General features: G+C 37.2%; 1 protein-coding gene across 2 annotated transcripts in view; it reads left to right on the forward strand.

Annotated features, from left to right (window-relative positions):
- XPO4 (exportin 4) overlaps nucleotides 1–16049 on the forward strand; it is an 81149-nt gene that overhangs the window by 36239 nt on the left and 28861 nt on the right. The window contains exons 5-9 of one of the 2 annotated variants that reach the window (XM_071554158.1): nucleotides 1011–1127; nucleotides 1905–2058; nucleotides 11322–11434; nucleotides 13851–14008; nucleotides 14274–14448. In XM_071554158.1, the coding sequence (XP_071410259.1) occupies nucleotides 1011–1127; nucleotides 1905–2058; nucleotides 11322–11434; nucleotides 13851–14008; nucleotides 14274–14448 (717 nt within the window). The remainder of the gene's footprint in view (nucleotides 1–1010; nucleotides 1128–1904; nucleotides 2059–11321; nucleotides 11435–13850; nucleotides 14009–14273; nucleotides 14449–16049) is intronic. The other variant, XM_071554168.1, reaches the window with a different exon arrangement.

The raw sequence follows: 16049 nt of genomic DNA on the forward strand, positions 1-16049 counted from the left end.
ACTGCTTGCATCTCCACTGTGCAATACTTACCTCCCTTTTGTGTGCAAGGACCAGTTAAAAGATATTAAAACTGGTGATGATGATTACTGGCCTTTGGCATCAGGAAAAAAAGCTTTTTTTATGTTTCAGCGAACAGCAACAAAGGCTAGAGTTGTGTCTTTCATAAAGAAAGTTGACTTTTAAGTTGTGTTTTAGGATAAGCATTTGATTTACCTTACCTTAGATTTTGAGAACGAAAAGGATACTTAAACCTTCAGTCTTCATGCATCTGTCTCTCTGAAATTAATGTGCCTTTTTCTCACCAATTTTTATATTGCTACAGAGACATAATTTTAATAGAGTAGTTTTAAAGGTTATTTCTGAGCCTTGTGTATGTTTTGCTTTGGAGGGAAGTATCCAAGACCTTTCAAACATCAGAGCTTTCTGTGGATTCCTCTCCTAATTTCTTCTGATGGGGGGAGAGGGAAGAGATGTTGTAGATGGTGTATTGCAAGTGTTGTTTGTGACAAACTTTTATCACTTTTGGTGCTTCAAATTTAATTCTGATCAAATACCAACATGGTAAATGTAGCAGATACAAAGAAGGGCCAAAACACACTTCAGAGTGACATGACCTGAACTATTAGATCAATAGAAATAAGTGGAAAGTGAATTTTCCCTGAAACTAATACCTGTAAAGCCCTGTGCACAGGGAGAGTAAGTAAACAGCAAGGGTGAGAAATGGTTTGCAGTAAGTTGGTTTCTCTTTCATAGTGATGATTGCACAGTAGCCAGTTTTGATACTGCTCAAATACTTGAGTTTCTTTTGTAAGGATGGAGCCCTGATGATTCCAGATGTGGTTCATCCAAGGATCTATATTCCTGAAATTTTGACTTGTTCTAGTTTGTAGTAGAAGGATCTGAAGTAAGTCATATTAAAATGCTGATAAAAGAACTGAAGGAAACTGTAGGTGGAATTGCATTATTGGACATCTTTTAGTTATATTATCCCCCCTTATTTTTTTTATAGCAAACTTTGGCCTGTTCCATTCTAACGGCGTTGTTGAGCGAGTTCTCAAGTTCAAGTAAAACCAGCAACATTGGACTAAGCATGGAGTTCCATGGTAACTGTAAACGTATATTTCAGGTAAACTAGTTCTGTATTGATATATTCTACCTCTCTTTCTAAAATCTAAACATTGAGAAGCAGAAGGACTTGTGCCGGGTGCATTCAGGTGCACTGTATGCCTAAAAGCATTTAATAGGACAAATGCTATAAATGCAGATACTGGATACTTCAGGAAAATTGATAATGTGTTGTTTAAAAACTTGTGTCAAAAAGGTGCAATCCCTTTGTGCCCATTTTATGAATGTAGAGCTACAGATCTTTATGCAGTTGGGTTCTTTAATTCCTTGGCTACCAATTGCAAACAAAACGAATACTCTGTGGAACAATGATAGTCTTAAATATAGCTTTGGTTTAAAGCCAAGGAGAGCTATGTATGTATTTAAAAATATTATTGCAGATGGTGTAGTCTGGTTGTCTCAGATGTATTGTTTGGCCAGTCAGAAATGTTTTTGTGAAGCCATTGCTTTAAACTGACTGTTATGGAACAACTTACCAACTTTTTTTCATGCCAAAGACCAACTCTTTTCTCTACCAGTTATTAAAACATATAGTTTTTTTATCTTTTAACAACTAGCATTTATGTGAAGGGATTTTTTTTCATAGTCTTTGCAAACATAATCAATTGATTTTGACAAAAGGAAAGGGTTCTTATTGACAACTTCAGAATATTTTCTGTATTGTAATGAAAAAGAGTGAAACCAGAAAATTATTTTCTCTTTAGAAAAGTATTTCTTTTTAATCAGCATTCAATTAATGACTGAGATACTCAATATATTGTGTTCGTCCTGACTATAGGAGGACGATCTGCGGCAGATCTTCATGCTCACAGTAGAGGTACTTCAGGAATTCAGCAGACGTGAAAACCTCAATGCTCAGATGTCTTCAGTGTTTCAGCGTTATCTTGCACTAGCCAATCAGGTCTTAAGCTGGAACTTCCTTCCTCCAAATTATATCCTTTTAACGTCAGGACCTCTGTTTCTGTTGACTTGGGTCACTTCTACTGGATTAGAAGTGTAAAGTCTTTGAGAGGAGAGAAAAAAGTGAAACTTTATAAACCTTGTATTTAGTTTATATTTAGTCCTTGATTTATGTTTTCTTCCATTAGTGCTTTTGGTCACCACCATACTTGTTAACAGAAGCTGCTGTTGCTCTTCATTAAAGTTTTAAAGTATTTTACATAAAAGGCAAAACAAACAAAGCCGCCCCATTACAGGTCCATGGTCTGTTGGGTCGGTGCAGGGAAGAGGAAATGTGTAGTGTACCACTTTAGTGTAGAAACATACGGTGAAGAGTCTAAGCTCTGTTTAATTTTTATGCAGAGATCTGATCTCTCCTGCTTTTTTCCCCCAGAGAAGACAAAAGGGGCAGGCAAATGGCCCATCATCTAGGAAGATGCACACTCAACCAACTCTCCATGGAAGGGCATGGTTGTGTGCTAGAACATGTAATAGATTCTCTTAAGTCTGAAAGAAGTACTTGATAGCGGAGAGAAGAAATGGTATCTCCTTTTTGCACAAGTGCTTCTGTTGCTTCCATTTTGACATTTTTGTGATATGTGCTGATTATTAGTCTGGAGAAAGGTGGAGTGGGAAAGTAGAGGAGAAAGTGGGAATCAAAGGGAGAAAGGGTCTTAGTGAGGGAGAGAAGGAAAAAGATACAAAAATGCTCAGTCCAGCAAAATGGGCTAGATGAATATTGTAGAAACATTCAATTACATTCTACTTAATAGAGGTTTAAGACATCATATGTAGTAAATCATTATTGTTACTCTTTTAATAGCCAGGCTGTCTTTAAGAAGCTCAACAAACTTTCCAAGAGCCAAAGTTTTAATCTGGTTTATAAACACTTCTAATAAAACCTTTGAAATTGCTACCAAGTTATACATACTGCAGGAATCTTGACGTTGTCTTCAAGTCCACTGTGAGGGATTTTATTTGCTTTCCTAGTGTGCAAGTCAGAAGGTGGTATCTGTGGGTTTTTGTTTTCTTTGAATCTGTTCATTATGCTGCAGGCAGCAATAGTAAATTTATTTGAAACTGGATATTCCTTGGTTCACATGTGTAAAGCAAAATACCAGTTATATTGGCTATAAGGAAAGTGCCATGGAATAAAAGTAAATATCCCACTTCTGTTTGTCCCTGAAGTGATTTGGCAAGGGTTCAGAGAGGAATTTAGTGCATGTGCCTACAAGATGGGCGCTGTAGTCAAATTATTGCACCTTATAAAAGTTTTTGGAAGTGGATTTGGGATTTGTAAGAATTCAAATCATGTGTGAACACTTTTTCTTAGCTGTAATCTTAAGTAGAAAGGAAATGCTCTTGTGTTGTGCAGTGGTGGTTCCCCCTGAATTTTAGTCTTGCTCTGTACAAACCTCTACTGTAGTCTTAAATACCAATCTTGTCACAATTTGAAAGTGAAGGCTGTAGTTCTTCATGAGCTCTTCATCCTAGGCTAAGGTTTGCAGTGGTGGAGCTAGTTAGTTACAAGTAAGATGGTGGAGCCTTGGGGGTTCTAGCTTTCCTTCACACTTCTGTATAATATGAAAGCATTTAGTCTATAGGTGCTAGTAAACAAGTGTTCATAGAAATAGCAAGCAAGCCATACTGCTGCTTAAGGTAAACGTTGTTTTTGGCTACTGGACCTACTCTAGATACTACAGTTGTTAAACAAATTCTGGCCATTTTCAGAGACTGGATGGACCTTTAGTCTAAACCACAAGTGCTGGGTCTGTTACAAATATTTTTGTAATTTCTGATCCACTTGATACCACCCTTATGTTTTGTATCATTGGATGGTTCATTTTGCTGTAAGAATTACATAACCAGCTTGGGTCTCCTTGTCTGTGTAGGAACCTGTTTTCACAGGAGCTGGAATGTCTTCAATCATCCTTGAAAAGTGTGAGTCTTAGCTGCCAAAGATTCAGTAACTGTTGGGGCTCCCAGCACCATGTTGATTGTATTGTGGCATAAATTTCTCTTCCTTAAGAAGACTGGTTTAAAAGCAACTGTTGCTTGTTAGCTCATGGGCAGTGAAACTCACCTTGCCTGTAGTTTCTAAATACATAGCACATAATGTAAGAATTGCCGTGGTGATTGTTCGCTTGGTGTCCTTTTGGTATCCTCTTTCTAAATCTTGACAGTACATATGCTGAAGCAATGGGCATAAATTTAATACTTGAAGCATGGAGTAAAATGATCCATTGTGTGCCCAGAGACATCTTTTTTCCTTTAGTTGGTATTTCCCCTGGCAAGATAGTATTGATTCTCGGTATTCCCTACAGTGTCACAGTAATCTGCAGTATATTTATGTAATCTTTAGCAAGATTCTTTTGTCTCCAAAAAAGGGAAGTAGCTTAAGTGGGCATTAACTGTACAGTGATCATTGCAAAGAGGCAGGTTATTTAAATCCCCAAGTTGTGAGGAATTGCATCTAAACCTACCACTTCTCGAGGGATCTGTACTGTTACAGGGTAACTTGATAAGTCTTGCTTTGTTAAATGCAGTCTTGGACAATGCTGCCACCAATCATAACAGAAGAGCTGTGGGAAGTTTGTGTTGTCAATTGCTACCATGGAAGATGTGTTCTGGAATAGCCATCTCATTGGAGCCATGAAAGAAGAGAGGCTGGGGCATACCTGCTTTCAAATTGGAACTCAGGATTTTTAAAGTGTCTTTGGATGTAGTGCCTGCAGTAGGAAGGACATGGTGACCTAGGAGGCCGCCTTTCAGTCATTTGCAGTTTCTCCCATTTCACTTTCCAACAATCATCTATTGTTATTTTTATCTGCTACCTTGAGATATTAGTTCGCCTGGTGTGTGTGGCTGCTTCAGAGATAGTCTGTTGTGGCATGTTGGCTTCTGTACAGTTTCTTTTTTCAGTTCTGTTACAGTACTGTTAAATATTGTTTACTCCGAACTAGTTTTAGCTCCATCTTTTCTTAAATGAATGTTTTTACTGATGCCGTGAGTGACTCCCCGTAAAGCAGAACTCTGAACCACATTAGTGTAGGGTAGGATAAAAGGTAAAGGTCCTTTAATATCACAGGGCCTACAGCCTACAGGAATACATGATGACATGCATGTCCCTCAGCTTTTGTTTCCATGGCTTTTATAATAAGATCCCTCCAATCATTGCTTTACACATTTCTCAGTCCAGCCCCAGTCCCACCGCTGGTCCAACCCCTGGAATTGGGTCTGGGGTCGTCAAGACCCTCTGTCTTCATCAGCTCTTCTTCTTCAGACACAAGAAGGTCTCCTGGAGTTCATCCAGTTCTGGCTTTTGGGTCACTTTGACCTGTGTTTATGTTTTGTTTTGTAGGCCTTCTGATATCCTTCAGCTCTGCTTTGGAAAGGAGTCTAAACAAGATTAATTAACTAAAGGAATTTGAGCTCCCTGTTCTGGGACAGGGTTAGTGATAGAAAGGCATTAAACTTAAACTGTTAGAAATATTAACCTTCTAAAAATCTACAACCACTGTGTTCCTAAAATCTACAAAATGTGAAAATCAGAACAAAAACCCTTTCGGCATCATTACTAATTAAGGAAGAGCAGGTGATTGGTGCTAAGAGGTACAGCCCACTCCTTGAGTGCCTTCAAGAATCTCACTTCTAATACATTGTAGGTACCCTTAGTCTCTGGGTAAGGAGCTGAATGTTGCTGCGCTTTAATGCACTTTGGCATCAAAATGTGTGTCCTGTGAAATCAGAATGTAATTATATAAACATTATTTTACCTCCAGAGATGTTCTCCCGTCTTCTTGACTTTGAGATTTATCTGTTCTTGGCAGCCATATTCTAATGGACTTTGGATGAATGTCCTCAAATGGAAAAGTTCTTCAACAAAATGTTAAGATTTTTGTCCAGCTGTCTCTCATCTACAGAAAGGTATTTATTATCTGTCATTAGGAGCTGTCATAGAACTACTTATCCCTTATCCCTTCTTTAACGTAGGGATTATAGTACATGAATAAGGAAAAGCTTGAGCCTTAATTCTTGTTTTGGATTTGGTGCTTTTACTTGCTGAGAAGCAAGCTGGCAAATTTTCAAATGAGTGTAGAACAGGGGATTTAAAATGCAGGTTATGTAAACCTAATGGGTTGCACTGCACTAATATGCATCACTGCTGTTCCATTGAAGTTAATGGTGCAATGGCAGTTAAATGAACGGACTGAAGCTTTTGTCTGATCTCAACATTTTTGTGTGTGTGTTCCTTGGCCACACAGTTAAAGGAAAAAAGCTCTTCATATGTATGTTTTGAAAATGTCTTTTAAACCTCAAGCCAGAATGAAACACCTGTCTGGGAGGTTCTGTGAACCATATTGTTTTGTGGACTGTCAAGATTTGAGCTCAGTCCAACCCAAATCGATAACATGTGTCGTGTATAATGGAAGTGCATGAAAACCACACAGACTGCTCCAGAAAACTCAAGGAATGATTTAAGTGGGCATCACTGCTGAAAAAGCATTCTGCCTTATCACCTCCCATGAGCATGATGCTGATCAGGGAACCACCTGGCTGGAAGCATGGGGGTATTTTTTTAGCAAGTTGGGGTTGCCAGCTTGATTTGTTGCACAGCTACAGAAATGATTCAATGTATACCAAGGAGTGACAACAGATTTCTTGAGCAGCACAGCTGCTTTCCATAGGCCTTGGGTTTTTTAGCAGCCTGGAATTATCCTGACTTCACCACAGCAGCCATTTTCATCTGAAAAATGAAGGGTTGGGGCATTACCCTGGCTATTGTTGGGGGTATAAAAAAATGCAATTTAACTGAAATAGCTGTATTTAAGAAAGCACAAGAGAGCTGCATTGAACTTTTATCAGACTTAACGACTTTCAGGTGAAAATTGACCTGACTTTGAAATTCCACATGTTTAGAAATTATTTCTAGGGTAGTATCTGTTTTCTTTGCAGTCCTTTCTAGCAGCTTTTTAAGACAACGTTGGGCAAAGCCAGTTAGATTGACGGATCTTCTGAAATTTGTCATAATTGCACTAAAGATGTTTGAATTGATACTGAACTTTTTAACAACTAGTCTTTCATCATAAGGTTTTCCTGCATGAATTCTGAAATCAGTGTGCGGTGTAAGGGCATCTTAAAAACATTAATATCAGAAGAGGAAAAGAGACTAGTAACAGTCCTTTTTATGAAGGGGAGCTGATATTCTGCTCTCTCGGCCCAGTAGTATTAAGTTTCCAGTTTTGCAAAGACAGTCATTTGGATGGCAGCCTGTGTGCAGTGCAAAGGTGTGACTCCTAAGCTGCATTTGCATGTCAACCCCTTGTGCACAGGTTTAAGTGCAAGTTAGGCTTGAAGTGTTTAGCTTGCATACCATTAACTGTATAACCATAGCAGCAGAGTGTACCAGGAACTGCAGAATCCACTTCGGTGGTCGATTGCCTTGGTACTGGAATTGCTGAGCCGTGAGCAGCTCTGGAGTTGGACAGGTTTAAAATTAGCTTGGACGTTCCTACACTTCCTCCTCCTGTTGCTGCAATCCGAGTCTAGTGTCTCCAACACAAAGTATTGTTTCATGCTCGTGGCAGTTAAGAATGCTTGTGTTTAATAATTAAATATTTAAGCATATATTCCTTATCCTGGTTGTTGGATGTATTTGCTGAGAGTGTAAGGTATGGAAGGGTGTGAGAGGAATTTCTCCATAGGGGGCAGCAAGCCTCTGCAGCAGTTTTAGGCAGTTGCTCCTTAGACTCGTCCCATGTGCTTGGCTGACTGGCTGGAAAGCCAGAGGAGGTCTTAAAAATCCAAATAAAATCAGTATGTTAACACTGGACAGCAGATTACCTTTCTAATGCAGTTTTTTGTTTGTAAAATGCAAGTCTAAGACTGGCACAAAGCTGTCCAGAAATATTTCAAACAACAACAGTAAAGTGATTACAATAACTTTTAAGAATGATATTTGGACCTTAGCACTCCAGGAGTTTTTCTTCCATTTCTGAGGTGTTCTTCACTCCTGTGGACAAATATGTGAATGGGGTTCTAGCAGAAGAAATCTCAGCTTTCATTGTTGCGTTCCAAACTTACTGCTTTGTGGAAGAACAAGCCTTGCCTCTCTTAAAAAAAAAAAGACCATGGGATCCATTCTCAGATACTGGGATTTGTGGGAAGTACTGAAGTGAAACATTATAATCCCTCATGGCTGCCTCAGGATATGAAATACTTTGATATTCATCTTCACCTATCAGTCCCTTCCTGGGACAGAGGCTGAGTGGGAGGAAAACTACACATTTGCTGGTCTTTTAGTTTCTTTTTCTTAATATTTTTCTTCAAGAAGCACATAAAACCTTGAACTTTGTTTTCTACATTAGTTTTAAAAGAGAAAATTTTTAACTTTAAAAAGGCTACTCTGATGTTTCCATCTTATGAAACAAACAAAAATAGTCTTAATATCTACACGTATAAATATAGGCAAAGATAAAGTCTCTCTTTCAATGTTATGGTCTGCTCCTCTTCCTCTCTAGGCACTAATAGTCTATGAGCCTTATCATACATGAAGGCATCTAGTTATATTCTTATGCTTTTCTGTGGAGCATGTTTCACATTATTGAATAACCTGTTCTGATTCATGCAGAAGATTGAGGTCTCTGAAGGAAGGAATCAGTGCCCTGAGTCTTGCAAAACAGGTGAAACATTGACAGGCTTCTGGTAGCTGTTTCCTCGTCTGGATTTCCATGTCATTCAGAGTGAATTGTAATAAGGGTTCATCATCCTTGGTAGAACTGCAAATGTTATAAGCATTTGTATTATTACCAGAAATTCACAATTATTTTTCATTTTAGGAAAAAATAAAACAAAGCCCAAACTCTGCATGATGTCATAGCAGACTCATCTATGCATATCATAAATCTCTGGTACTAGTCTAAATTTTAAGTCTAACCTTGAATGCTTAGAAAAAGAATGTTGTGCTGGTTCTGTGCTTTTTGTTTCTTCGTAAGTGTTGAGAAATAAATTAATTTTGGATGATGAAGACTGCATGGGTCTTGGGGAACCCATGTACTAGGTAATTTAGTGTCATTTTTTTTCAGGTTTGGCATAACCAGACTGCTTCTAATAAGGCTGAACCATAGCACAGTATAAGCTGGAGTATTTCTTTGCAGCAGCATCTCCACAGCCAACTTTTGCTAATGTTTGCCTACATTTAGTACGTGATGGAAAATGGGTACGAGATCTCCATGATAGGTGGAGACATAATTTGTAATGTTCAGTGAACAGATATTTTACCCACAAATCTCCTATTGTCAGATGTGTCATCAGTCCATTAGCATGAGAAACAGGACTAAAAATAACAGGATAGGGCTGCTAAATAGTGAGCCTTGTTAAAATAGTGACAGCAGACTAGCCGCCCTTTCATTCTGTGTGAAAAGCGTTTTGTTGCTGGTCCCCTCTCTAGGCTCAACCTAGTGAAGAGCAAATTTACTTCCAGAGATTGATAGTATATCTGTGATCGTCTTCTGATATTGGTATGTTTCTACGGCAGTTATTTATTAGAGAGTCACAGCAAAGGGCATTCTTGTCAGTAAACAATTTTAAAATACCGTTTCGACTAAAACATTCCAAATTGAAAGGAAAAAAAAGCATAACTTAATTTGCCAGATAAAATTAGATTTAATTTGTAATATTACTCCTACTAAAGGATGTTTGCTTGTGATAATTTCATGCCCATATTTTTAATTTTTTTTTTCACTGGGGAGAGCCAAAGCATTTTTGATAACTTAAATTGCGTATGTATTTTAGAGGGAAGTACAACAGAAAATTCTGTGATTTTTAGTTTTTCCCCATCTGAAAAAATGCAGATCTGGTAAGGTACAACATACACTGAGTGTTTTGAAAATTGTGAAACTGGTTTTGTTTTGCACTAATGTGAAAATCTCTGATTGTTCGTATGCAGTGTAATGTGCTGAACAGTTCTGGACACATAACACCAGCGAAGGTCCACTTGGTAGTGTGCTGTGGAAAATGCCCCTTTTTTGGAATGTGGTTTTGCACAGTGTTGTTAGGGATTTTGTTTTGTGGCAGAACTTGGAAGACAAGTCTAAATAAACTGCAATTGTGCATCCTGCCTTGGGACACAATTCTTCACATTAAACTAGATGCTTGTATTAAATATTGTTCCCTCCAACAAAACCCATCAGAAGTTAAGGAGTCTACTTTCTTGAATGTTACTGTTGTAAAATTTATTTTCTTCTAGACACAGAAATAGGTTTTGATACACATTTTTTTAAACACCCAATTACTTATAGTACAGAAGTTAATGCAGTTCATTACTAGTAAGTAAATTATGTGCAGCTGAACATGCTGTTACTTACTCTGCTGGTTGGGCTAGAAAGGGATCAAGGAGGATAATGTAGGGTTTAAGAAAGACAAATAAACCCTAAGTTGCTGAGTTAAAGCAGTTTTACTACTACTTTGATTGGGTGGTGTCACAAAAGGAAGCACTTCCAAAAATCTTTGATGAACACTCTTCTGTGTGATCAGACTGACAAAGAATTGAACCTGCTTGTTTAAATGGTTTTGCTTATGTCTCTGTTTTTTCTGTACTAGAATATTTGCAGAATTCTTTAAATTCAGTTATGCCAAAATATGTGGTGAGAGCTGAAATGAGTGCAGCAAAATCATGACTTCACAGCGTGTTCATTTTTCATGTACATCTCTTACAAACATGTTTAATACAATGATGCCTTGTGCTGTCTTACACTTTTGTTCTCTGTGTGAATAGAAAATGCAGATTAATGCAGGGCTAACATATCTGCATTCTCTGACGCATATTTGGCTATTTAGAAAAATAGGATATAGATTTCAAGGAGCTATCTTTAGCTATGGTAAGGCCTTTTTTAAAGCTGCCAGGAAAATTTTTTAGAAAATGATTTCCTATTTTGCATAAATTTTAACACCTGTTAATTGCGGTTGCTTTTTTCCCTTCTCGCTGTGTCACATTAGACACCCTGGTTATCAAAGTGATCGTATCGCTATGGTATGTCTCATAATTATGATCAAACTGTTATCTAACATTCCTGGAGCATTCTTTTTTTCAATACTTAATACCTTTTATTCCTTGGCCTCATGCATGAATTATGCTGTGTATGTGAAGAGGCTTAAAGTTTGTTTCCATTACATTCTTTCTGAATGGATCCTGTTGTATCTGGGATTTTTTTAAAGCCAAGTAGGAATGTTATTGTTGACCTTGACACCAGATAACTGGGCAGACATTATATAGCTATGTTTGAATCCTCACAAAATGTGATGCTAAAGCCAACAGAATCCTGGCGCGAGACTCTCCTGGACAGCAGAGTTATGGAGCTTTTCTTTACAGTAAGTTTCTTTCTTCAACTTTAATAGTCCAGACCACTTGGAAAGCAGCTCCTTCCTGTTCTAAAACTGTATTGTTGGACTCTTCCTTTTGCATCAGGTAGGACTGATTCTGTTAACTTCAGCTTACTTATCAAAGCAAACAGAAATATTGTCTTTTTCCTAGGTTACTGAATGTGTATTTTGCCTATTAATTGCTTTAAATTGATAACTGACCTTAAGAAAAACGTGTTATCTAAACTTATATACATTTAATACTTCTGGACTTGTTCTCATCAGACAAAACCAAGCATGATGAGCAGTAGTAGAGTCTATCTGTCAGATAAGGTGTAGTGGCTCTCAAAAAGATCAAACGAGCAGTATCTGTTTGTGGATCTTAAAGCATTTGCTCAACAGAACAGCTGAAAATAAATAATGGAGTTGTAGTTTTCTAGCCAGTTTCAGCATACAGAATTCTGCACCTCTTTCCTCAGCACAAAGTAAATCCAGACAAGTTAGAATAAGTTAGAGGGGATGAGGAAGAGGTAGTGTTGGGAGAAGGGAATGTAATATTAAATTTTAATAACTTAAAAAACCCACAGTATTGAAAATGGATAAAACTAGTATTGTTTTGTTTCTACAACTGTTGGGAGAACTTTATAGTCATTTCTCAACTAGGGCTTATTATTGCAGCAGCAACATATATTGGCTTATAAATTCATTTACTATGCAGTTTAGCTTATGTTACATCTCTTGGGAGCTGAGAATTGAGCATTCTCAAGCTTTTTTCATTTTTGCAAAGCAGAGAAATAACATGCTCAAAACCTGGACGAAGTTGTTATTAGACAGTGTAAATGTAACTCTCCAGCGCTGCTTGGCAGTACATGTTTGGATACATGTCCTTACTTTATAGGACTTTTTGATAAATGTAACCTTTTTTAAACTTGCAGTAAAAGAAAAAATTTATCTGTTCCAGTAGTTTTGAAAAGGTGAAAAAATCACTGACAGAACTCTTAGCAGCTACACACAATCTGAACAGCTGTCTAGACTATCCAGGCAGTTGCTACTGTCAGCTGTGAACCTCCACATGCAAATAACTTTTTGGCTTAAATGTTAACCCTTCCTTGTTGAACAGTATGAAGTTGTCAGAGTTAGGTATCTGTTTCCTTGATTGGTTTATAATTACTTATCTGTGCTAAGAAAAAGGTTTTTAATAATATGTAGATTTAATACATTTGTGTTGTACTTAATAGTAACCAAAGCTTGCCTGTATTTGATTATTTTTGAATGGACACTAGCCAGGGCAGTATGCTCTGTTTTGGTTTTAGATTCCTGATTTGCAGTGGTTGAGGCTTGTAGTAGTAGCTTGCTTTTTGAAGTAATGTAAGTGAATGGTTGTAATTTTTCTTCATTTATCTGATCTAAGAAATTCTAATAACCTTGCAAAAGTTGGCAAGACTGCCATGTTAAAGCAAGAGCCTCCAGTTCTAATCTCAGCCTCATGTGGGATGTATATTAGGAGGGGTATTTCTGTTGCAGGGTTTGTTTCTCCTGATAGTTTGATCTTCCAGGGTTAACTGTGCAGCTAATCTAACTAGTTATGAGTTGGGTGAACTTGAAACCATAAGACCACAGAGAAATGGTTAGTGTTTTAACTGTACTTTTATGTATGATATTGCAGAAATAATTTAACTAAATTTTGCTTCGCTTCTGGGTGAAAAAGCTGCTCTGTATTTGTTTATTTATCCAGTAAATCTTATGTGAGAAAAATAGGAGGCATGAGCTTAAGAAAATTCTTTAAATCCATACTTGACAATTCAAGTAAGTATGTGAGAAAGTTTGCTGAAATAGTAAGATTCAAATCTAGAAAGTCTCAACAACAGAAGTAATGACATAACAGTTTGCAGAAATGCAGGAAGATTACTGTGGCCTTGCATAATATGAGGGTGTTGCCAAGGAAGTGATGCATTCATTTTTGTATATGTCTTCAGTGTTTACCTCTGCTAAAGAAGCATGTATATAATCTTGATTGAACTCGTTGACTAATTTTAGCAAGACTCTATAGCCTAGGCATAGTTAGCATAATAGAGATGACTGTCATTATTGCTGTTTTTAGCAGGAGCAGCATGTCTGACTGGCTGGCATCTGTTTCTCTCTTTAAGGCATAACATTCAGTAGACAGTTGAATTTTCACCATGTAGGTGAGCCTTAACTAAATGTTAGTTTCAGTGGGTTAATTCATGGCTCGGAATTGTGTGAGCTGAGTCAGAGTCTTGACATTTGCCGTGGTTTAGCAAGTTGCAGAAACCTGTGTGTTTCAGACTGAATGGAAGTTATAGTAAGCTTTTTTTTGGTGTGTGCTCTTTTGGATTGAGAGCCATGTGACTGTTGTAAGAACACCCTGTTTTCTTGTATTATTAACTACCTCACTTCCTGAAAGGTACATCGAAAAATCAGAGAAGACACAGATATGGCCCAAGATTCCTTACAGTGCCTGGCACAGCTGGCATCTTTGCACGGGCCGGTCTTTCCTGATGAAGGCTCCCAAGTTGATTACCTGGCACACTTCATCGAGGGATTACTGAATACTATCAATGGGTATGTATGCCTGCTCTAAATTTAGATGGCATCTTCAGTCTTCAGCTTGGAGTGTAGCATGTCTGCGTGGAGAAGTGGTACAGCTTGCCTATTTCTGGATATAATTTGTACTTAGTGTTGGATTGCTTAAATTAAGAAAAGGCAGTTTAAAGTAGGTAATGCTTACATGATATGTAATAGATGTATAGATTGAAAATGTATGAACAAATCCAATTCCCTTTTAGCATTTTTCTTAATGGCAAAACCCTGCTATTTCTTTCTACAGAATTGAAATAGAAGACTCCGAAGCAGTGGGAATTTCCAGTATTATCAGCAACCTGATAACTGTATTTCCTCGCAATATTTTAACGGCCATTCCAAATGAACTTTTCTCTTCATTTGTTAACTGCCTCGCACACCTCACCTGTTCCTTTGGAAGAAGTGCTGCCTTGGAAGAAGTGGTAAGTAGCTGCTCGCAAGTGTAGGTAGCCTGGTTTCTCTTTGTGATAAGCCTAAGTGATGTGAGAATTCGGCTATTTTGTTAATAACTGTTGCGAATTCAGTGGGTTTGTCCTAGATTTTTCTGAAATGACATCTGAGAGAATTTTTATTTCACAGTATGTAATTAAAAGCATACACTGTGTGCATCTTCCAGGCTTTGTTTTGATTTAAAGCACTTGTATTAAATTTCTAACATTAGAAAGAATGGATTAATTGAAAAATAATTATTGAAGTCTTTAAATATTGCTAACATGCTGTTGTAGGACTTCTCTGAAAATTGTTGTAAGTAGTGAACAAGCTACAGTGCTGAAAACTTAAAATGACTACGTGAACCTATGGACAGACTGCAAATTAACTGCTGTCAAGAGTTCTGTGTGAGGAGTTCCTGTTTTAAGTCAATGTAGCCATTATGATCTGTTGTTAACCCCAAACTTCTAAGCTGTTCAGATCATGCCTTCATCACTACACAATTCAAATGGTAACTGTGTGTACAAATCTAGCAGGATTTTTTTCTCTGTACTTCTTTCAAATTTTGGTTATAATATTAAAGACCAGTTGAGATAGTCCAAGTCTTCTGCTTCTAAAAATTGCATTAAAAATAAAAACTACTAAGGTGACATAGTTCAAGGGAAAAACCCTGTAAGAATTAAGGTGAATGATCTTGCACTTCAGCTGTAACTATGCAGTAACTATGAATTTCAAATGAGATTATCAACTTACTAACTGATATTTCCCCATTATCGTGAGAAAGTGTGATTTTTGTGCCAGTTTGGTATAATTACTGAGGTTAATTAGCTGAGTTTGAAAATAATTTTAAAAGTATTTAGTGACAAAGTAGATGGACATGTTTCTTTACTAAAGAACACAAGTGTGTTAATTAGCATTTGTTCCAGAGCATTAAATTGTGTCTTCGCTACAAAGTTAAAATGTATTACATTTGGCCAGGCACTCACTTAAACTTCCAAGTTTTTTCATGTCTTAATCAAAAAATTAAAGATTAAATTAGAATCTAAAATACAGCTACTTTCCAAACCTTTATGGTCAAATTTTGCCCTGCTTTGGGGATTTTTTAGTACAACTGAATATGCATTCTGGTACTCACCAGTACATTTAGGAATGCTCCTGAAGCCTTTATAGAAAAGATTCAGCAAAACCACTGGCAGCTATCGTTTACATTCAAGGGGCTAAAGGGTTGTCGCTTCCTCAATTGGTCTCTTGTTACTTGAGGACTAGAATATGCAATCGTATTTTTGAAAAAAGTGCTCAGCATAATGCCATTCAAAATACTCAATTTCTTTACAGTAGCATATACTACTATCTAGTATAAAGTTTATTTTGGAAATGACTAGCTAGTTATGCCTAGTAAAACTGTGGCTGCTTCACATATTTAATCCCATAGGTTTTGCTGAAGAAACTCCTGTCAGTATTAAATATTCTCAGATTAATCAAATCAGAAAGAGAGAATCCAACATTTTTTTTGTTGTTGTTTGGGGGAATTTTCTCACTGTCCTTTAATTATTAAATAATCCTGTGAAAAGAGAAACATTACACTTTCAACCTT

Source organism: Pithys albifrons, chromosome 1 (assembly GCF_047495875.1).
Source record: "Pithys albifrons albifrons isolate INPA30051 chromosome 1, PitAlb_v1, whole genome shotgun sequence".
Classification (NCBI taxonomy): domain Eukaryota; kingdom Metazoa; phylum Chordata; class Aves; order Passeriformes; family Thamnophilidae; genus Pithys; species Pithys albifrons.